The following is a 21,670-nucleotide window of genomic DNA, read 5'->3' as shown; positions in this document are numbered from 1 at the left end:
AGAAAGGGCGGAAGGGCGAACGTGAGATTGGTGAGAAAGAAAGAAAGAGACAGAGAGAGAGAGCGAGAGAGAGAGAGAGAGAGGGAGAGAGAACGAAACGAACTCACCAAGCTTTGACGCGTATAAGGACCTCTCCCTCGCCAAGGGCAGGCTCCGGCTTCTTCAGAGCCTTGACACTCTTGAGGCCGCCGAAACCGTTGAGGACGATCGCCCGCATATCCTTCGGCTCCGGCGTGGTCTTTTCCTCGCCGTTCTCCTTCGGCTTCTCGCCTTCGCCATTCTCCTCGACTTTCTTCTCGTCCTCCTTGTGCTCCTTTGTCGGCTCTTCCTTGGCCGGCGGCGACGCTGCCGCCGTTTCCTGCGGCGGCTTCTCGCCCTCGGCGCTCGGACTAGTCTCGTTCTTGTCTTCTGCCATCTTTATGTCCTCTTCCTCTTAGACGCCCTGAAACTCTGAAGCTCACGCGACGTCCTTTACCGCGAGACTGAGGATCTCCAGCGGCCGGCGGCGGGGATACGTCAAGAAAGGGAGCGTGCGTCGTACCGTCCGTGATCGCGAAGCGACAGACGGAGGAGAGACAGACTGGAACGAAGGAGAGAAAGAGAAGGATGGAGAGAAAGAGAGAGGAAAGATAGAAAGAGAAAGAGAGAGAAAGGAGGGAGAGAAAGCGTGCCCGTCCGTGTGAGTGGTCCGCTCCGCTTCGCACGGTATATCGTTTACAATCCGCCGCGTACGCGCTCCATGAAAGCCACTGTCGTTCTGGACGAAATTCTGCGCCACTAGTAAAAGTCTCTCTCTCTCTCTCTCTTTCTCTCTCTCTCCCTCCTTCCCCTCTCTTCCCCTCCCTTCCCCTCCCCTTCTCTCTCTCTCTCTCTCTCTCTCTCTCTTTCCGTTCGTAGTGCCGGCTACGCCGGCCGGTAATGCGCGCGGTGTTGCCGTTGCTTAGCAACCGCGCGCCCCTGCCGAACAACCAATCGCCAATCGTAAAGTTCTCGATCGTCATTTGCTACGTTCGTTCGAAGTGTGCTGGACGCGCGCACAGCCCGGCAGGTGCCGCGCCACACCGCGTCGCGTCGCATCGCGACGAACTGCACGCGTGCAACTCACTACTTCGCCGCGGCGAAGTAGTCCCATTGCATCGCATCTCCTTTTCCCTACTCGCGTTTCATTCCCTCTGATCACCGTGTGGTATAACCTAAAAATTTTTGAAGATGCCCGATTCCGTTGAGCAGCTTCAAGCTGCTTCCGATCGATCCCCGACTGATGCACTTACGCGCTCTTTATAATTACAAATCGCGCGGAGCGATACCACGAAGCGCTATCCGTCTAACTGATCTTGATGACGCGACCATGTAATTGTTCCTATGAATAATCGAAGGGAAAGGGGAGAACGCGAAGAACATATATATATATATACTTTTTTTATAGGGTTCCACCGCGGTCATCCCATCGAAAGAATTGCGAGTCGCCGAGCAGTTTCACCGAGTATGCAAAAATATACCTCTTCGACATTTTTATCATTGAATGTTTTTCAGTAATTAGAGATAGATAACACAGTGTAACAATTACGTGTGAATAATTACGTCTTTATTTACATCTCTATATTTACCGGTGTTAAACAAATGAAAGTCACTGTGTTATTATAAGATCGCATCGCAAAAAAGAATTTAAGCATTAACAATTACGTGTGAATAGTTACGTCTTTATTTACATCTCTATATTTACCGGTGTTAAACAAATGAAAGTCACTGTGTTATTATAAGATCGCATCGCAAAAAAGAATTTAAGCATTGAGCGAATTAACAATTACAATAGAGACTGCAAGGTCATATAATAATATAAATAATAACAAATCCAACATGTACATTTTGTTTCTGTTTATATCTTCCTGCTTAAGTTTTTCTGTGTGCCACGGCCCTTAAGGTTACAGATCTTTGCATAATGCATGAAACACGAGAAAATCAACCAATCAGAGTCTTTTATTTGATGGAAAGAAAAGAAAATTAAGAACTTTAATTTGTTCATTTTTTATGCATTACCTGTTAATATTCAAAACTCTTTATATGTATACTATGTGCCTATGTTTTATACCTCTTGCTGGAAAGCATCAGGATGCGATCTATACACTTTTATGACGCAGTTCCTGAATTCCCTGATTCTTAAGATATTTGGAGATATTTGAAGATGTTACTTTCCAACATTTTCCAAACAAAATAAGTAATGTCCGAATGATGTTAAAATAAATAGTATATCTGACTGAAAAATTAAATGACTTTTATGATTGTTTCTACCAATGCAATTTAATTTTAATCTCGACTTAACTCTTCTTCTAATTCTAAAAATTTAAAGATGAAGGATAATTTAAATCGAGATTAAAGTTAATCAGTATTAGTAATCATTTGGAGTCATTTTGACATCATTTCGATGTCACAGTGACTTGTGTTCTACTTGAATTTAAACTAAAATAAACGATATTGGATACGATAAATATTCAGTACATTCTTGCTATCGTAGAATAATATAGGGACGATCCGTTCATCGCGTGATCTTATATCTGGAATTTTTATGTGGTAGAGTTGAAAGCCGGCGATAAAACAATAGCGACGTTCAGAATCTTGGGGAAATACACGCCTTTATCGTATGAATCATTGTCTCAGATACGTCAAAAGAAGAACTTTCCATCGTCTTTCGCCGATAAATTCATTCATCATTGTGAAAATTTACTTAGGACATTAGTATTAAGTTAATAGAAACGTACACCATAAGAAATATTGCGTAATTATCATACATTACATGCACGACAGTATATAAAACCTCAATATGTTATTAATGTTTTATATGAAAACCGTTACTCTATTAAAGTGACTCGATGAGTTTTTGCCTATTAAGTAATTAAACTGTCGTATAGATCGGCTATTCTGCCTTTCATATGTATTATACAAATAATATGCATCATGCAACTTCATATTTTTATCTTTCACATTAATTGTTTTATTACCGATGTGTGTGTACAATAAATTTTAGATATTATTCTCATTAAGTTTTATTATTTTATCATTATTTTATATTATAAATATTATTATAAAGTTTACATCGAATAATTTTTAAATATTCTTTAGCATAATTATTATGCAATCGAAAAATACCTTGCACTAATTAATTCCATCAATTAATTAATGGATCTGTCAATCCATCAATTAATAATGTTCTGTCAATTAAATATCGATAAAAACGATGATAGTGGATAGCAATTGCAGGCTTAGCAATGCATTATTTTGATTAGGCTTAATTCTACCAATGTATAAAGATTAACTTTAACCTTAGCTCAACTTACTCATCATCTTTCTCTAATTTTTAGAACTAGAAAAAGATGAAAAGTAAATTGAACCAAGATTTAAAAAAGTTAATCTACATCGACGAGGCATTAGTTGACCAAACTTATATCCTGCAGCGAATGAACAAAAAATGTAGAATAAAAAGAATTGTGTACCATGTTCGAAACGTATAGAAGACGTTTTCTTCATCGTAGGAAATTCATTTCGTGCGACATCATCACGATCGTTTATGCGAATTCTCTTCCGTCTGCATTCGTACCTCGAGTAGCGCAATTCATTGGCGAAACATTGATTAAACATTGGTTAAACATTGAAGATATATTGGGCCAATGTTGCGCCGATGAATTGTGCTAGTAGGGACGCCGATCTCTCGGCCCTGAAAATTCACATTTTCACTCATTCTTTGCTCCTCGGCGTCGCATCTACGGAGTGGCGGTCGCCGGAAAGTAGTGCCCAGCAGACGACGCCCGAAACGCGCATGTATTCCTACGCCACGCACAGTGTGCGTGGCTTTCCACACGTACGTGCACGCGCGCGCGAAGGAGTGCGTGCGTGCGCATCCTGCGTTCATCCGTTCGTCCGTCCGTCCATCCAATTCCTCGATTCAGCGAGAAACACGCCTCGCCAAATGCGAACTTCTACCGCATGTCTCTCCGCCTCTCCTTCGATCGTCAGACGCAGCTGATACCGTGAACGCATCGCTCTCCGAGAAATCGACTGCGTTTCTCACACGATACGTTACGTACCGCTTGCAATTCCCGTAAACGAGATTCGTGCTCACGAAACAAATTGGAGTCATTCCCGTTGCGGTTTGGCAACGTTGTGTCCGCGTCGCACGCTACGCGCTGTCGTTCACGATAGCGTAACGCGATTATCGTCGACGAGAATTATCGCATGCTTTTGTTGGAACGATCTTTCCGACGGGATCGGATTCCGCGCAAAAGCGCGAATATTGCGCCGACAAAAACGACAGTCATCATACATCTATACAGCATATTTTTGCACAGTATGTGCATTTCATGTCAATTGCGTGATATGTATATGAATAATTGATATACGATGCACGATTAGGATCATTCGCGGTCCGCGTGTTACAATCGTCACGCATTTATCGCGCGACAATGAACATCGCGATCTGCGGCGAGCCGTGCGGTTGAATTCGCGAAACAATTGGACTGGATAATGAGAATCATGCACGAGTGCAATGAGAGGATGTGCTGATTGGGATGAATGGCTTATATTGTCGGGAGGGCAAAAAGTGCCCGAAGCTTTTCTGTCGAGGCCTTCGGCAACGACTCACGAATGTACACAGAACCCATTTCTTTTTCCGAAACGTTTCTAAGTAGACGTATTATTTTGTCGCATATGATATATAATTTAGCAATTGTCACTATCGAGAAACTAACGATTGTACAAAGCGAAAAAAATCGATTTCGTTAAATATTCAAAAATTTAGATAGATACGAAAATAATTTTGTTCGACTATCAAAATAATTATATAGAAAACTCAAGTATGACAAGCAATGCTGTAAAAAGATTTGATATTGTTGCAATAATAGCTTGAATATTTTACATAATTATTTCGACATAATTGGTTCAACAAAATTATTTTTGAATTGCATCTACGTTGATAAAATAAACTAAATTTTAATAAATTATTTGTTTGAGTTATGATACCAACTAAATTTTTAGGTACTATAAATATAAAGATATATTGTATTTATTCGATACACAAGAACTATTAATTAATTTGATTTAAAAACTATTACTTAATTTGATTCATTTTTTTATTAAATAAATATTTATTATAAGTAAATGTTTAGTTAATACTGTTCAAATAAATATTTATTAAAATCTAATAGTGTGTGTGTTTTCTCAGTGTAGTTAAATCCTTAGATATTTTGGCAAAACCGTTCATTCCGTGTAAATAAAAACTTCAGCTAACGCTTAGTTAAAATATTATTTAATAGTTGATATAATATTACTATATTATAAATTATAACCATAAATATTATTTATGATAACATTATTTCTAGCAATCATAGATGATCACTATGGGGCTCATATTTTTTTTAAATACGTCGTAGTTCCCTTCGCCATACGTCCTATATAATTCCCTGTCGGGTGTCTTCTATAATTTTCGCAAAATTAGCATGAAGACGTGGGCGAAGAAGCGTCAACGGAATCATCGGCGTTAGTTGATTTTACAACAAACTTGCGACGTGGCCACCTCGCGACTCGCGAGACAATGCCAGCGACGTGCACACCGCTTCGTATTGTCAAGCCATACCGGGAGTACTGTGTAATTATTAATCGTGCAAAAGTGTGGGGTGCGATCACATATACATGCATACGTTGGTATACGTGTCTTGTCAATACGAGCTATGCATTACGCATGGTCACCAATTTAAGTAACAGTCGCTCGCTCGGCAGCATTTGCGTCAATACGATGCATTATCTTACGTCAATCTTGGGACCGATTTTGTTTCACTAGAAGACAGTCTTCCTCTGTGACAATTCGATAAACAAAACGATTTTAAACGATTTTATTACGTCCGTTCACTCTATGTTTTTCAATTCTTCCGAGAATCATTTCAACGGAAGACGTATTCTTTTCTGGTGATTCTTTCATCAAATATGTTGAAAATATTAAAAGTTGTTTTGATGTTTTCTTCTCGCTTGATCTTATCAATGCCAGCATTCCAACAATAGTCCATTATCGTTATACTATCGTTGCACAATTTTTTTACGATATATGTATAAGACTAATATTTCATTTATCGACAAATTTTTTAAGCGCATTGATTGGATATAAATAGAAAATTTCTAAAAATTTAAGGATATTTAATAACATATTTTCAAAATATTATATATATTAGGAATTTAACAATTTTACAGATCGTTTTATTATTACGTTTAAGTATTCTGTTACAAGACAGAGAGGTCTTCTCTGTTTTACAGCCAAAAGTTTGTCAAACGACACATGAAATATTAGAATAATACATGAGCTTCGATACAATTATACCAACAGTGTCGTTAAAAGTTACAGAATACAGACACAGGATTTCACGTTATTTGTATTGACTGTTTTCATCCGAGCAAGTTTGGTAACGGCTGAAATTCACAAAGTCCGTGTTTGGAACTTGTAATACGGTTCGGGTTTAAAACTCGAGCACGCGCGGTGAACAATTAAGTTGGTCAGCATTTGCGACGAGTAAATGGACGCGCAATTATAATGGAACGCGATAATCAAGGCGAAATATAATTCGATGAGGACGACTTTGCAATGTTCTGCGCTCGCGCTATCACTCGCAGCACAGCGTGGGCTTTTTATTCCGACTTTAAATGCTTTAAACAATAACACGCCGCACGATTACTGGCGTGATAAGATTTCGCGTCAAATCGCGACGCATTATCAGCTGCCTTTTTTATCGTGCATCGATATAGACGTAGAGACGCGACCCTTGAACCGATGTGTTTCCTAGCTCTCACGTCATCGGACGATGACGATCTTCAAATGAGGAAATATCACCAAGGCGCATTGACGTCCGTATCGTGCGATTCTCCAGAAGATTTCATTCAAGGGACGAGTAGTGTATGAAAGAAAATATCGAAACGCGGGACGCGGTTCCCATATTCGTTGGCGTCGCGAACTCGACGGCGGGTCACGTCATTTGCTGACGTCCCAGATTCGAGACTCGCGTTGTATCCGGTCCGATTCATTGCCTTGAACCGGATATATGGCGGAGTTCCGCCGGTATCCTATCGACTTCAGGCCGAGAATTTGCGTTGGTGAACACTTTTTATTTTTTTTTTAGCTTTTCTCCACCTTCTCCACTTTCTTAAATTGTTTCTTTCTCTTTCTTTTTCTAATCTCATTGCGTAGTGTAAATATCCATCATTCTTACGCTTTATCGTATGTCTTTTGAAATATATAAGAAGAGCGATCGATTCGCCACACTTTTTTTCCAGAACGTAGCTCCACCTCTTACGCAAACGGTGGAATAAAACTATATAACAGGAAGCTCGGTTAGCGTTTCGGCTCGGTAACTTTGAACTCTTCCTTTCGACACATTATTATGTATCCTTCACATTGATATGAACAACGTGCTAAGTAACGGCATGCACAATGATACATATGATTGACATAGAAATATGCATACACATATCAGATAGTTAAATCCATCGAAAGTAGATAAACTGTAAAGTGACTTGCACATTTTAATAGAATATTGATAGAAATAAAATAGAATAATAAATAGCTACTTATAAATGTGTAATAGAATAAATAAATATTAGCAAAAAAAAAAAAAATTAATTAAATTAGTAAATTAAACATGTGTGATTTATCTATTAATAATTAATAAAAAAAAACCAAACAAGCCTAATAGTTCCGGAGATCAAAAATTTCAACTCACAATTTGGCTTTAAAAACAAGATCCTGGCTACGCCCATGCTATAAAAAATTTATTGTAAAAAGATGAAACCCGTTAACAGCTCTCGTAAAAAATTTTTTATATATGAATATATATAAAAATATTTTTTATATATAAATATGTATAAACATATCTAAACACGCAAACATATCTAAATATTCATAAATATATATATGTATAATTCTTTTACATTTCAAACTTTTTTCTAAAACAAACAATGCAAAAATTTTCCTTTTAATTATTTTTAATGTTTTCTCATTATTATTATTATTTTTAGTACACTAAAAAGTTAGTAAAAAATAATTTTACAAGAATGTATGAACATGTATGGACAATATTTCATATATAATTATACATCTATGTTTATGAATATTACACATATTTATATATATTTATATATGCATGAAATTTTTTATCGAGAGAATATGATGTAAACTGACTGCGAAAACCGAATAGAATCTATATATTTAAATATATATATATATATATATATGTATATATATATATATATATATGAAATATATATTATTTAAATAGTTATGGTTGATAACTATTAAAATTCTATTTGGGTTCTCTGTTATTAAATTATAACTAGTGGAACACGACTTTAAAGCAGACACAGATGATGCCAATTTGCCGTTTCTCATCTAAGCCACTGATCGGTAACTTTCCATTTCCATTTCTATCTCCTATAAGTTCCAACAAAGTCTTGCTATATAAAAAAAGCGCTGGATACTTTTTAAAATCGAAGACGATTTTTTTAAGTATCCAGCGTTCGATTCGTTTTGAAGAAAGAGCGGAATTCGTTTTCTCGCGTTAAATATCAGGTGAAATAATTAATTCAGTTCAACCTGTTTTCCGACCATCGATGGTCAGGTAACCTCGATAGGATCTCAAGAACAAGAGATAGAAGAGATTCGCGAGTAGACACGCTCCAGAAATCGGCTTGCACGCGCGCACACTTGATATCAGCTGATTCCTCCCTACTCCGCGGCTGCCGTTACCCACCACGCCGCTCTTGGTCCACGAGGCCGCATATTCGCTCGATGGCTTGATCCGTCCATTCAGATCGAGACACTTCTGCTAGATAATAGTATCGCGTTACAGCACACGCGTGTTTTTTCCGCATTTACCGACAACAAAGGAGCCCCGATCGCGACGGCAGATCGGCCGTCGTCGTCATCTTGCATCCATGGCAGACCATGAAGTCGTCCAAGCAAAAAGGTGAGCGAAAGAGGATTTGACCATTTGCGCCAATTTGTGCGGTGTCGGAAAACTCCGTCACAATTCGTCGATTACGTCGCGATCATGAACTGTGATTGTATCGCGCCGTTACGTCATTTGGCGCAAGACGCGAATGACAACAAATCGTTCGCGCGAAGAAAGAACGAGCTATATCAACAAAGCGTGTAGATAATCGAATCGTGTCAACGATTGCGACGATTTTAAAAGTTTAGCTTTGTTAGGCATCTCAAGGCCGCCCCTTGGCTAGATCTTTTTCGGTGCACATGGCGAATGCGCGAGCAAGAGCGTAATAATTGGTCTGTGATATAACGACTATTAATACCCCATCCGCGATGTGCATACTTGTCTCGATGATGTATACAAGCATGACTTGATACAAATTGTAAATAACGCCGATTCATCTTAGTTTTATCGATACGTAATTGGATAATTGCATCTCAATTTTGTTGATACATATATAGTTGGATAATTTGAGAGGAATTTTTTCTCAATCCACCATGCCAAGAAAGATAATTTTATTTTATAAAATGCTGCAGTAGCTGGATTTGGGGATGGTTTAGCTGGTCTGGATCTTCTTCGACTATGTTACGTGCTGCTGAGAAGAAGATTCTGTCATGTGAGATAAATAATAAAAGACAAATCTTATTAATTAAACTTAGGTCAAGACCGAAATTTACATTTATGCATTTAATCGAAATACTAGGCTTGAAAACGGCATATCGAGGATGGTTCGTTGATATTGGACCAGTTGTAGGACCGGCGGATAAAATATGGACCATTTCGTTGAACGAAGAATCGCCAAAGATCCCAATTGTTTTACTACACGGTTTAGGAGCTGGAGTAGCATTATGGTGCTTGAATTTGGATGCACTTGCATCCCAAAGACCAGTGTACGCCATAGATATATTAGGTAAGAAATAAAAAGAATCAAGTTCTCTATCGCTTAATTATCTGCGATTTTATCTGATTTATATACTATTAATAACATAATGCATTAAAATAATGGCAAAAACACAAAGATTACATTATATTCTTTCTCCTTTTACTGTTATTTTATTTAACGACTAAGTTCTTTCTGTTTGTCATTATTTTATCATCCATTATTCTTGACAAATACATGACTCATCTACATGACTAATCAGATCTGAACTTTGTAGTTGCACATAAATTTATTCAGTATATGAATCTATTAGGTTTTTATAACAAGATACAAAATATTTAAATATTTAAGAACATCAAAATATATTCAAAAATTTCTATGAGACTGTAGCTTCAGACACAAAAAGCACAATTAAACAAGGAATAACGGATTTCAACTTATCAGAAACCGTATATACTTGCTATTTAAAATTTTCTATTGTTCATTGTCTCAGGTTTGTATGTCTGTAACACAACTATATTTGTCTTCTAGGATTTGGCAGAAGTAGTAGACCTGTTTTTAGTAATGAAGCGCAAAAAGCTGAGGAGCAGTTAGTACGTTCTGTGGAAGAATGGAGAAGAGAAATGCAGCTAGAGAATTTTGTATTGTTAGGTCACTCCATGGGTGGCTTTCTTGCAGCATCTTACGCTATGCAATATCCTGAAAGAGTGAAACATCTTATATTGGCTGATCCATGGGGCTTTCCTGAGAAACCCTCAGATACTGTTGCCAAGACACACATACCATTCTGGGTTAAAGCCATAGCGTTTGCTGTACAGCCTTTGAATCCTCTGTGGGCAGTTAGAGTTGCCGGACCATTTGGTTAGTATTATCATAAACGCAGTAATACGCAGTAATGTACAATTATTTTCTTTTCACATCGTTGAGCAAAAATATTTATTACAGGACAGTGGCTCATTGAAAAGACAAGACCTGACATTGTGAAGAAGTTTACTCCCGTACTGAAGGATGACACTGCTGTAATTTCGCAATATATACATCAATGCAATGCGCAGACACCTTCGTAAGTTGCAAACTAAACATTTTAATGCAATTAAAAAATATTAAATGTGTTACATAATTATATTCGGTTCACAGAGGCGAGAGTGCGTTTCATGCGATGATGCATGGTTTCGGATGGGCAAAAAATCCAATTGTTAAACGAATGGATCAGTTAAACGATAATATACCTATATCATTACTTTATGGCAGTAGATCATGGGTTGACAATTCAGCTGGTGAAACAATTAAACAATACCGGTCTTCCTCATATGTTAATGTTCAAGTAAGAAAATAATTAAATCAGCAAACGCTCTATAAAATGAATCAACTTACAACTGTTTATACAAAATAAATTATTATTATAGGTAATTACTGGAGCTGGTCATCATGTCTATGCAGACAAAAGTGAAACCTTCAACAAATATGTATTGGAAGCATGTGCCTTAACTGACTCGATACCTCAATTAACATCGTCAAATGTACGTCCCTATAAACCTATAAGTGATCAAGAGATACACATAAATTTACCCAAAGAAGCACTTGATGAACAAAGATCAGAGGAAAAAAACCTGAATACAGAATCAAAGATTTAATCAAAGTCTAGTGTAAAATATTCTCATTAAAAAGGACATTCCAGTTTCATTAGCTGGTACAAAAAATATAGTAAGTACATATTGTGATGTAAGAATGCTGTGAGATATACGAATTGGACATACGAATGTATATTTGTGTCGTGACACATGAACTTTACGTAATTTATAAATATAATAACGTAAAAGAGCGTGTAAATTGACAGACATTGGTCACGTGTTAATGGATTGACTGTAGATACTAAAAGATATCACGAAATCATTAATATAATACTTTATTTTCAATTTTGGAAATTATGACGATGTATTACTGCGCGGAAAATATTAGAGGAATAGCATGATTTTGTCGTAAATAAGATTTATTATTTTTATTTATCGATTAGATATGCAATTAGTTAAGTTATTATATAGCGTGCTATAAGAAATTTACACCAGTCAAAAAGGATCAAAAGTATGGGGTGTAACTACATAGTGGAAGTTTGTACATTATGTACAGTCTTAGCTTTACTAACACAGGCCATAGTAGTGTCTAGTGAAGAGTGAGCATTCTTGTTATTGTTATTAATTGTATTATTTCACAGCTGTAGCAAGATTTTATGTATATTGTACAATACGATTTATTAATAATAAATTATTTATTGTACACACATGTACAGAAAGTCAAGCGTTAGTATTATATTTATATTGAATAAAAATTATTCTGAAACATCATGAAACATTTTGAAATCATTTTCGCGTGTCATCCTGGAAATTATCATGCTCGTTGATGTATTCGTCATCGACGTATTCGTCGTCAATGTACTCGTCGACATCAACATCATTCTCGTAATCAGATTCTTCATTACTTATCTCTTCTTCAAAATTATTTAATACTTTCCGGCCAGCCGACTGTTTCATGCGTCGTGCTTCCCTTTGTCTTTTAATTAGAAAATCAGAGAAGACCTTTCGTTGCTCTTTCTTGGTTAGGAACTCGACTTCGTTCGAAACTGGATCGCTTTTCTCTGTACTGGTATTCATATCCAACATTCGTATTTGCGCAGCTTTCTTCGCCTTGGACACTGCACTAGTAATCTGTAATAATTAATTAAAATATAATATTTCATGCATTTATCTTTTATCAATAAAAACATAAGATAGATTACCCGAGACATGATTTTGTAATGATCTAGTCCTAATACATCGTGTTTCATTATTGGCAATTGGATATAAAATTCATCCATCTTGGAATTATCGTTTACAACTGGTTTTTTGTGCAAAATCTGATCAATACTACTAACATCAGACATATCCGATTCCATTTGTTTGGACAAGATTTCATTATCTTCCTCGAAAGTTATCATCGCCAATCTCTTTTCGACCTCCTTCTCTCTGCAATAGAGTTTATTTGCAACAAAATAGATAGGTGGCACTATACCTATGATACGGAGCTGCGATAGCTCGTGCCGAATAATTCCGGCGCACTTCTGCAATGCTTCCTGATCAACTGAGGCATCATTACTAGGTATATAAAACACATTGACGCATTTAAAATCTTGCGTTATTTTGACATGAGTAATCTCTATACTTTCTTTTATAATGTCAGATACTTGTCCCATTGACATCATGTCTGTTATATGTTGCATGAAAAGTTTATCACGAATTATCATTCTGCGTCTGGTATGCAAAGAAGATGAAGTATTGGTTGGATTGATGTTTGTGATACTGCGTAATTCCATGCTTGAGTCATACCACTTTCTGCAACATAAAAATAAAGGAAGTTGCATTTAACAGAGTTTTAAGAGAAACGTTCACTTTTTTAATTTATATGAAGCGTAGTCCATCTTACTTTTTCGATTTACGATTTCCATTCACTAATTTTTTCATAAATCTACTTTCTCTATTAGAAATTGAACACATGTTAGATGAACTAATACATCTAGATATTTGGAAGCAAATAAAAAAAGAACGTGCACTTTGCATTTTAATGGTCACTACAATATTTAGCTGGCTTAACACAGTTTAGTTTCAACAATAACACTTGTACGTGACAGTAACCAACAGTAACAGCTGATTCAACAGATCTGCTCCTTCTAGCTACACTTTCTTACACTTTGGTTTAAAATGAAATGGCTATATGGGCTGCGTTTCGTAGCATTGTTTGTCCATGTTTAATATTTGATGAATAACAAGGATGATATGATTCCACGAGTGTCCTGACTATTGTGAGCGTTAAATGGAACGCAGCCATAGTCGGTTTAAAAAAAAAAACAAAAGATTAAAGGGCAACTGAAATAAACTTACAGAAAGAATGTTATAATTTTTTGTATGATGTTATGATATTGTAAAAAAACATTTTATCAACGATTCTGCGCAGTAAAGGTTATGCAAATCGTAAACATTTAAATTCTCAAAAATGAAAAAAAGAATATTATAAATTAAAAAGCAGCATATTAACTGTAAAAATTACAAAATTCTAGTTCTAAAAGTTTCTAGAATATTATACTATCATATTTCAATTATACATTTTATTAATTTTCCTATATATTACGCGATATACGCAATTAAGCAATTTTATTCTAAGATTTTTTTTAATATTCTGATTATCATTAAAAGATATCTTTGTGCATATTTACATAGAGTATAAAAATATAGAACAGAAGATCGAAGTGTTTTATAAAAATACTTCATTAATCATACAATACATACAACGACGTATTTATTATACATATATATATATAAAGATAATGCAAATTAATAAAACGATGAAATAAAAAAAGATGTTTCAAAGGTCTCTTTTTATAAAAATAAAACTTAAATTTTTGAATATCGAGAGCATGTGTGCAATATTCATAGTCGATTTTATATTTATTTAAGTCTTAAATATTAATATATATATAAATTATATATATTAATATATACAGGATAAATCAGAATCGTTGAACCAACTTTTCATCCTATGAGAAAATTATCGACTACCTATTGGATTATAATGTACAATCGATAATTTTTTCATAGAGTAAAAAGCTGGTTCACCCTGTATAAGTTGCACTAATCAGAGAGAGCCATAGAGCATTTTAAGCTATTTTAAGCTATTTAAGATAATCTTGAAATAGAAACAGACTATGAATACCGACTTTAGAGAACAAAACTTCAACATTCAGTGTACAAATTATCGACCAATTAGACAGTAATAAACATTCTTCTTAAGATATATTTAACATCAAAATAAAAATATTAGTAGCCTTGCATTTTGTGCAATTCGTATTTTAATACATCCTTTTACTTTTCTTCGTTGTTAATACTGAAACAGAAGTGTATATAGATTAGACAAATTAAATAGTTAAATTAGAGAGTGTCATATTTAATGTATAAAAGCACATTATTATAATTAAAACTTTACCTTCTCTTTCTTGTATAATTTCTCTTCTTCTGTTTTTAAGTTCAGTAGGCAAGTTATCGATCATACTTTCAATAAAATTATCTAAAACTAATGATCTAATCATCGATATTACTGGCTTCCTACAAACAGGGCAATTTTTCTGTTTCTTATTCCATGAATTTATGCAGTAATGACAAAATGTATGTGCACAATTCAATGTTGTTGCTTTAATAAATAATTCTGAGCATATGGCACATGTCAATTGTTCATCCATAATGTTGCTAACTTTTCCAAGAATATTTTCATTAATATTAGTCTCTAGGATATTTTGACTTATTTCCGTTAGATCTATCGTGTCTATTATTTCATACTGCGGAACCTCGAATTGATTCAAGTTTAAGAATATACACTCTGATGTACTTGCAATTTCGCCTGATGTATTTACTGAAAAAAATACCAATGATTTAGTAGTATATAATAAACAATTGTTTCAAAGTTTTAATAAAAAACACACTATTAAAAATAACATTATATAAATATAGAACGATCAGTGTACATTTGTACATAAATTTATAACATACTATTCAATATTGCTTGCGAAGTTTCTGCTTTGGCTTCTTGTTCCTTTAAGGCTTTTTCCGTTTCTTTCAATTTTTCTTCCAACATAATCTTCTCATTCACATGGTTTTTCAATTTTTCTTCTAACATGGTCTTCTCATTCATTAACTGGGCCTGAATGTTTTTCTCTTCCTTTACTTTGCTCTCCATCATGTTTTTCCATTCTACTTGCTGTTCTTCTCTCCATTTTTCCATTTGATCTTTCATTTTTATTTCCAGCATTTCTTTTTCTTGCTTACTCATGTCTAATGCTTCTTGCCATTTCTGTTTCTCCTCGTTTAGCCTTGCTTCAAACTGCAGCCTTTCGTTCTCCAACTTTTGCAATAACTGAGAATACATATTGTTCAGATGTTCTTCTTGAGAATTACATGTCTTTATTTTTTCTTCTAATACGGTAACTTGTTTTAATAAATTCTCGTTATCATCTTTAGCCATAGCTTGTTGAGACAACAGATCTTCAAGTTGCTGCTTTAACTTGACTTGCTCTTTTTGGTTTATTTCAAGCTTATTTTTTAATTCTTTTCTTTGACATTCTTGATTTTCGGCAAATGTTCTTTGCTTGACAAGTACAGTGTCAAGTATCTTTTCATCTATACGTGCTTTCTTGACACAATGATCTTTCTCGGTAAGAGTAAATACATATCTAAACATTTCATTAGGACTAAATTGTATAGTATCGCCAGGACGAACATTTTGTATTTCACCAGAGCCAATGACATTACCATTGACAAATGTTCCACTAGAGCTTAAATCCTTAAGCGTCCATTCATCCTGACCTATACATCTAAAAATGCAATGTCTTCTAGATATCATGACATCCAATATTATTTCGTCATTATCTCTGGCACGTCCAATTTTAAACTGTATAAAAAGAAAAAAAATTATATCCTACACATTCAAAAAATTTGGAAATAAGTCTTCAAGCAACATTGTAAAAATATCTTCAATACGAATTTTTCTAACATTACGTATTGACTCCTTACCTCATTTTTGTCGATATTTATGCGTTCATTCGTGACAGTTTTTATTAAAACAGGTTCGAGAATTTTTGGCTCCTCATTAGGTGAGATTCTCTTTGAATGCTCCATTATTTAACAGTTTTACAAATTATATTACCTTAATTATGTTTTAAACATCGTAATCAATGCGAGAAACAACATAATAAAGTTCGTGTTGAATTCACTTTTTCTCGTAATAGGTGGGATGTCGATTCAAACGCTATCAAATAGTTTCGTAGTTTTTGTACAGAATATGATCTTAATAATTCTTGCTGTCATCAAATATAATTCAAGAAAAACGATTCTTTGTAATAAACAACAACAATTTATATAAACACGGCAAAAGAAACTGTGTGCTGCCAACCACTATATGTATCAATGTGTATAAACTTATGAAGATACGACTTGCGTCGACAGGCGAGTCCTCTGACGAAAAGAAGTAAAATTCGAAAAATTTAACGCATTGTTCATATGTTGGTCCCACAACTTCTATAAACTTCCAATTAATTATGATAAAGAGATGAATTCTGATTCCGAACTGTTCTTGTTAGTTCATGTATGTGTATTTATGTCCTATCTGTGAGTATTGCGTAAATTTATGTGAAAACATAAATAAAGAATTTTTAAGGATTTTTTATTATCCGTGATTTTTACATGTAAGAATGAATGAACATATATATGGCACTATCTTTAAATATGAAAGCGAAGTCGACAATTTTTAGAAGTCTGTGATTGGTCCGCGTTGAATAGGAAAAAGGTAAATAGTAAAACACAATTTTAAAAAGATATAAAATAGCTTGTGCGTTTTTTATTAAATTATATGCTTAAAAAATATATTTACATCTTATCCATTTATCCTTATCTAATTATTTTCCTCTACTTTGATAATTTCATGTTTTTTCACTTATGTATATATATCTATATGTATATGTATATATATCAAATAATTATTTGATAAAACGCTAACATGATATATAATGACAGTACAAAATTAATTTAGGTAATTCTTCAGAAGAGCTACCTCATCTCCGATTTCGATGAAATTAGGCTCATTCGACGCGTTTTTGCGTAAAATAAAATTAATTTAAGTTATCAATTGTATGAACTATAATAGGATAGTCACGTTTTTTCGTTTTTTCATGTTTTTTCAAAGGTTTATTCTCAGAGTTTTTAGTATCACTAGTAAAATCTACAAATCTACATTCTTTCTGTTCATTTGTAAAATTTACTGCTGGCTTTTCTATCACCTCTGTTGAATTTCCTTGCTCTGCAAGTTCAGACTCGAGAATACTCTTTGGCATAAGTACAAGTGAATCACTATAGGTCTTTTCAAAATTCGCATTATCAGGAAATGTGCAATTCTTTATAGATTCAAGAAGTATTTTATTATCTTGCATTTGCAGTTGGTCTTTTATAATTATGTTTTGAAACTAAAATGTATAAAAGAGATTTTATATTAAAAAAATCTTAAACAGCAAGATACAATTTCTTTTTTTTTTGTAAAAACTTACTTCCAAAAATTTTACTTTAGAGTGCCAGTAACGAAGCTGTCTTGAGATGTTGTTGTTCACTTCATCTTGCATCAGCATCTGCATAGTTTGTTTCTCAATTTTTTCATTCAGCTCCTTAAGCTCTTTCTTTTTAGCGGCTAACAATGATTGAGCGTAACTGAAAATTAAAAATTTGTCTTTCTATTATATAAATGATATATTAATTCAGATTAGCTGAAAAACAAAAACGTGTTCTTAACTTACTTAAAGTCATCGTTTGCAGATTGTGTTTCTTCCATTTCATCATTTTTTCTCATTTCAACCTTCAACTTATTCTCAAGATCAAAGATTCTACTCTTATATTTAACCAAAAGATCTGCATTCTCTTGCAATGTATCAATTATATCAGTTTCCCATTTCCTGGAAATGGCGATTTTCTCTGCTCTCAGCAGCTTGACTTCACATGATTTCGAATCCAGTGCTTGCTTTACTTCATTATATTTAGTGGAAAGCGTTTTCATTTTATCCAACAGCATTTGCCGACGATCTTCAACTTCGGCAAATAAAGAATTTCCTAAAACAGTATGAATGTTAAAATCTATATACAATTAAATATGTACAAATTACCTTTGCACATATCACTAGCAGGAGTTATATTTGATGACTCCAATTCTTCAAGTTTTGCAGCTAATTCTCTAGCAGATTCCCGTGCATTTTCCAATTCTTTATCTTTTTCCGCTAGATCCTTTGTTATTTTCTATTAAAATGTTTCCAATTAGTCTGATGTATTACAATCGATAAATATAAATCTAACTTATTATTTTACTTGTAAATCAAGTCGAAGCTCTTCATATTGAACCTCTCTATGTGCAAGTTTATCCATCAATGTTTTTTCATTTTTTTCTTTTTGAAGAAACCTCTCTTTTTCATTTTGAAGCAGCATATGTGTTTCCCTAAGTTCCTCTTTATACATTGTTAAAGTATCTGCCATTGCATTAGATGATTGATTATTTACAAGATTTTTATATTTCTTCAACTCTTTTTGTAATTCTTTAATTTCTAATTCATTTTTTACTTGGTTTGTTTCTAGATTTGCAATATGATTTTCATATTCTTTTTGCTCAGCTTTATACCTAAAAATGAATAAAATATATGAAGCATATATCTCTTTATAAATGTACAATATATAATAAACAATAAGTTTCATTATTAGGATTAACATAAAAAAATCTTGATTGAAAAATAAAAAATAAATATCAAACGGTTAAATGTTTAAAATCTGTCTTTTTAATTAATCATCAGGAGATTGCGGTATATCTGGAGGAGAGGTATATATAATATATGTTTATAAATATCTTCAAGTGATACTATTTACTTATTGGATAAACAGTAGCTGTTACACGAGTCATTAAGATTCTAATATATCGTATGTGATTGGATAGACAATTGGTCAATCATATTACAATATGAAACAGAAAAATATAAATTTTAATGCATTGTTATAAAACATAATATTTTTCATGTATTCATATTGTTTTTTTTTTTGTTACAAAAGATAACTCTGTCAGTACTGTCAGACTTAAGATATTTGTATTCCTCAGATACACTGTGACCTTCAGTTTAAATTAAAGATCACGACTTGCCATTAATATATCAACGCAAAAAGCTCAGAAGCAACTGCTTGTATTCACTTTGTCTGTACTAGGATAACTTTTACGAAAAAAAATGATTCTTACTTTTCTTGTTTCTCAGAAGATGACAGGGTTGCTTGTCGTACGTATTCTTTGAAATTATTTTCCAAAGTCTCTCCAGAATCCTGAAGATCTCTTACAATCGCGTCGGAAGTTTCCAATTTGAGTCGCAAAACATACAACTCCTGTCGATAATTCTCATTCTCTTGCTTCATCTTTTTATAATCATCCTGACTGATCACGCTCTTTTCTAGATGTTCCTCGATCTTCGTGTTATTCACACTCTCACCATATAATTCCGACATCTCGAATCTTTTTCCAAATTTCTTTTTCTTCTTTAATGGTACTTGGTTTCTTCTGGAGCAAAGTACAATGTGATACAACGTGTATTTAAATTTTGATTTCGGTTAGATCCGTTAGATCATAGACATATAAAAAGGTAGATTCGGCATTGCATGTTACACAAACGATTACAAGAAAGAAAAATGATAGAAAGGAGAAAAAGTTCAGTTGGAAAAGAAAAGTGAACAAATGATTGGTTGCGCCATTTTGGCTGAAACGCGATTGGTTGTTCATCAAATATCGATAATACGCTGTTATTGGGCAATATTAAAAAAGTGTGTTGCTGGCTTTATTCTGCGAAGGTTACATCATCGACGAGATATTAGAGACGGTTGGTCCTGAACAAATTTTCATGAATATCAATAGGGCCTCGAGGATTTGGGGATAATAGAAGAACGATGATATTATCGATAATTGATATAAGTTTGCGATTATATACTAACATATACATAAAGTATTTATATTTTTTTATATAAAAATAGTATTTTTTATATAAATATTATATAAATATTTGAATAATATATTATTAAATTTATGATCTTTTGTCATGTAAATGCTATATTTATAGATCAATTTATACTATTATATGTTATACTGGTTATACATTGCGAAAAAATTACAATTTTTTATCCGCTGTTATCATTTTTATTGATAATCTTTGAATGATAACATTATAATCATAGTTTTAAATAAAATCGAATATTATTGAGTTTTAAACATCTATATATATATATATATATATATATATATATATATATATGTATATATATATATATATATACATATATATATATATATATATATATATATGTATATATATATATATATATATATTGGGTCATCTAAAAAGTATCCGCGGTACTTTGTTACTAGATATATGACCATCGACACACATCTAGTGACAAAAAACCGCGGATACTTTTTAGATGACTCAATATATATGTCTAAGAAACTAACAAATCATAAAGTTAATACTATATTATGAGTTTTTTTTATGCTTAATCATTTAAATTTTAACAATCACTCGAACTTAAAACCTGTCGTTTTTAATACATCTCGTTGATAGTTGCTCTCACAATCGTTGTAACTAGAGACTCTCTAATAAAAGTTTAGATATAAGCCGCATTTTGTATGTAGGATCTCTAGTTTTACCAAAATCACATGAGAGAAGGTATTTTATTTATCTTTTTTATTTCTTTCTCTCTTTCTTTTTTTCAGAAGTTGTCAAAGCATGGCAGACCAATCAGAAGTAGTTGCTTCGTGTTCCGGACTCTCATCAGAGGTTCTCAATTGGAACGTTTCGATATTTCGAGAATCGCAGTTCGATATATTTTGAATGACCATAGTTAATCGCGAAATTTAAATCTCATTTGAATTTAAGAAATCCCATTTGAATTGAATTAAAATGAATCTTATTTGAACAAAATTAACATGAATAACTCTCAGAGCTGTTGAATAGTTAACGCATCGTTATTATTATACACATCGATGTCGTGATGAACGATTTACGATCAACGATTAAAAAATTTTTAGAGTCTTTAGAATTTGTCTTAAAAATTTTTCTACTGAGTAACGTAAAACAAAGTTGTAACAGTGAGTTTTTTACTTAAAATGTTTTAAAATCTGTGCTATAAAAGCGATTAAAAGT

The 21,670-nt window shown here is 33.6% G+C and overlaps 5 protein-coding genes and 1 long non-coding RNA gene across 6 annotated transcripts in view; 1 reads left to right on the top strand and 5 right to left on the bottom strand.

Annotated features, from left to right (window-relative positions):
- LOC105153375 (putative NADPH-dependent quinone oxidoreductase VAT1L) overlaps positions 1 to 772 on the bottom strand; it is a 28,624-nt gene extending 27,852 nt beyond the window's left edge. The window contains exon 1 of the mRNA XM_011068159.2: positions 108 to 772. Coding sequence (XP_011066461.1) covers positions 108 to 415 — 308 coding nt within the window. The 5' untranslated portion in view covers positions 416 to 772. The remainder of the gene's footprint in view (positions 1 to 107) is intronic.
- Positions 773 to 7,133: 6,361 nt separating this feature from the next.
- LOC147908621 (uncharacterized) lies at positions 7,134 to 8,712 on the bottom strand. The gene is made up of 2 exons (XR_015546215.1): positions 8,621 to 8,712; positions 7,134 to 7,789 (listed from the first exon to the last, which is right to left on the bottom strand). It is a non-coding gene; the product is annotated as an uncharacterized LOC147908621 (long non-coding RNA).
- A 109-nt stretch (positions 8,713 to 8,821) lies between these two features.
- Positions 8,822 to 12,189, top strand: puml (pummelig). The gene is made up of 7 exons (XM_011068162.2): positions 8,822 to 8,993; positions 9,551 to 9,630; positions 9,718 to 9,924; positions 10,426 to 10,755; positions 10,840 to 10,957; positions 11,032 to 11,218; positions 11,301 to 12,189. Exons 1-7 carry the CDS (start codon positions 8,962 to 8,964, stop codon positions 11,526 to 11,528), a joined length of 1,182 nt encoding a protein of 393 aa, XP_011066464.1. The 5' UTR covers positions 8,822 to 8,961; the 3' UTR covers positions 11,529 to 12,189.
- Positions 12,142 to 13,752, bottom strand: LOC105153376 (uncharacterized). Its single transcript, XM_011068161.2, has 3 exons — positions 13,351 to 13,752; positions 12,668 to 13,259; positions 12,142 to 12,596 (listed from the first exon to the last, which is right to left on the bottom strand). The coding sequence occupies exons 1-3, from the start codon at positions 13,482 to 13,484 to the stop codon at positions 12,252 to 12,254; spliced, it is 1,071 nt and encodes a 356-aa protein (XP_011066463.2). The 5' UTR covers positions 13,485 to 13,752; the 3' UTR covers positions 12,142 to 12,251.
- Positions 13,753 to 14,171: 419 nt separating this feature from the next.
- Positions 14,172 to 16,921, bottom strand: LOC105153378 (E3 ubiquitin-protein ligase RNF8). Its single transcript, XM_011068165.2, has 4 exons — positions 16,485 to 16,921; positions 15,465 to 16,362; positions 14,905 to 15,327; positions 14,172 to 14,805 (listed from the first exon to the last, which is right to left on the bottom strand). The coding sequence occupies exons 1-4, from the start codon at positions 16,587 to 16,589 to the stop codon at positions 14,771 to 14,773; spliced, it is 1,461 nt and encodes a 486-aa protein (XP_011066467.2). The 5' UTR covers positions 16,590 to 16,921; the 3' UTR covers positions 14,172 to 14,770.
- A 353-nt stretch (positions 16,922 to 17,274) lies between these two features.
- On the bottom strand, positions 17,275 to 20,400 carry Spindly (spindle apparatus coiled-coil protein 1 spindly). The gene is made up of 6 exons (XM_011068166.2): positions 19,726 to 20,400; positions 18,816 to 19,122; positions 18,617 to 18,746; positions 18,254 to 18,563; positions 18,011 to 18,167; positions 17,275 to 17,929 (listed from the first exon to the last, which is right to left on the bottom strand). The coding sequence occupies exons 1-6, from the start codon at positions 19,983 to 19,985 to the stop codon at positions 17,579 to 17,581; spliced, it is 1,515 nt and encodes a 504-aa protein (XP_011066468.2). The 5' UTR covers positions 19,986 to 20,400; the 3' UTR covers positions 17,275 to 17,578.
- Positions 20,401 to 21,670: the final 1,270 nt, after the last annotated feature.

Source organism: Acromyrmex echinatior, chromosome 9 (genome assembly GCF_024713525.1).
Source record: "Acromyrmex echinatior isolate Ae372 chromosome 9, ASM2471352v2, whole genome shotgun sequence".
NCBI classification, from domain to species: domain Eukaryota; kingdom Metazoa; phylum Arthropoda; class Insecta; order Hymenoptera; family Formicidae; genus Acromyrmex; species Acromyrmex echinatior.
This window is presented reverse-complemented; position numbering and strand designations above follow the sequence as displayed.

Excerpts from the sequence above, each read along its gene's own strand:
- puml (XM_011068162.2), top strand. The coding sequence starts at position 8,962 with ATGGCAGACCATGAAGTCGTCCAAGCAAAAAG. Across the intron at positions 9,925-10,425 it reads GTACGCCATAGATATATTAG|GATTTGGCAGAAGTAGTAGA; the intron begins GTAAGAAATAAA and ends TTTGTCTTCTAG. Across the intron at positions 10,756-10,839 it reads TAGAGTTGCCGGACCATTTG|GACAGTGGCTCATTGAAAAG; the intron begins GTTAGTATTATC and ends TATTTATTACAG.
- Spindly (XM_011068166.2), bottom strand. The coding sequence starts at position 19,985 with ATGTCGGAATTATATGGTGAGAGTGTGAATAACACGAAGATCGAGGAA. Across the intron at positions 19,123-19,725 it reads TCTTCTGAGAAACAAGAAAA|GTATAAAGCTGAGCAAAAAG; the intron begins GTAAGAATCATT and ends ATTCATTTTTAG. Across the intron at positions 18,168-18,253 it reads TCTGCAAACGATGACTTTAA|TTACGCTCAATCATTGTTAG; the intron begins GTAAGTTAAGAA and ends TTTAATTTTCAG.
- LOC105153378 (XM_011068165.2), bottom strand. The coding sequence starts at position 16,589 with ATGGAGCATTCAAAGAGAATCTCACCTAATGAGGAGCCAAAAATTCTC. Across the intron at positions 15,328-15,464 it reads TTCGCAAGCAATATTGAATA|TAAATACATCAGGCGAAATT; the intron begins GTATGTTATAAA and ends TATTTTTTTCAG. Across the intron at positions 14,806-14,904 it reads AATTATACAAGAAAGAGAAG|TATTAACAACGAAGAAAAGT; the intron begins GTAAAGTTTTAA and ends CTTCTGTTTCAG.
- LOC105153376 (XM_011068161.2), bottom strand. The coding sequence starts at position 13,484 with ATGCAAAGTGCACGTTCTTTTTTTATTTGCTTCCAAATATCTAGATGT. Across the intron at positions 13,260-13,350 it reads GGAAATCGTAAATCGAAAAA|AAAGTGGTATGACTCAAGCA; the intron begins GTAAGATGGACT and ends TTTATGTTGCAG. Across the intron at positions 12,597-12,667 it reads ATTACAAAATCATGTCTCGG|ATTACTAGTGCAGTGTCCAA; the intron begins GTAATCTATCTT and ends TAATTATTACAG.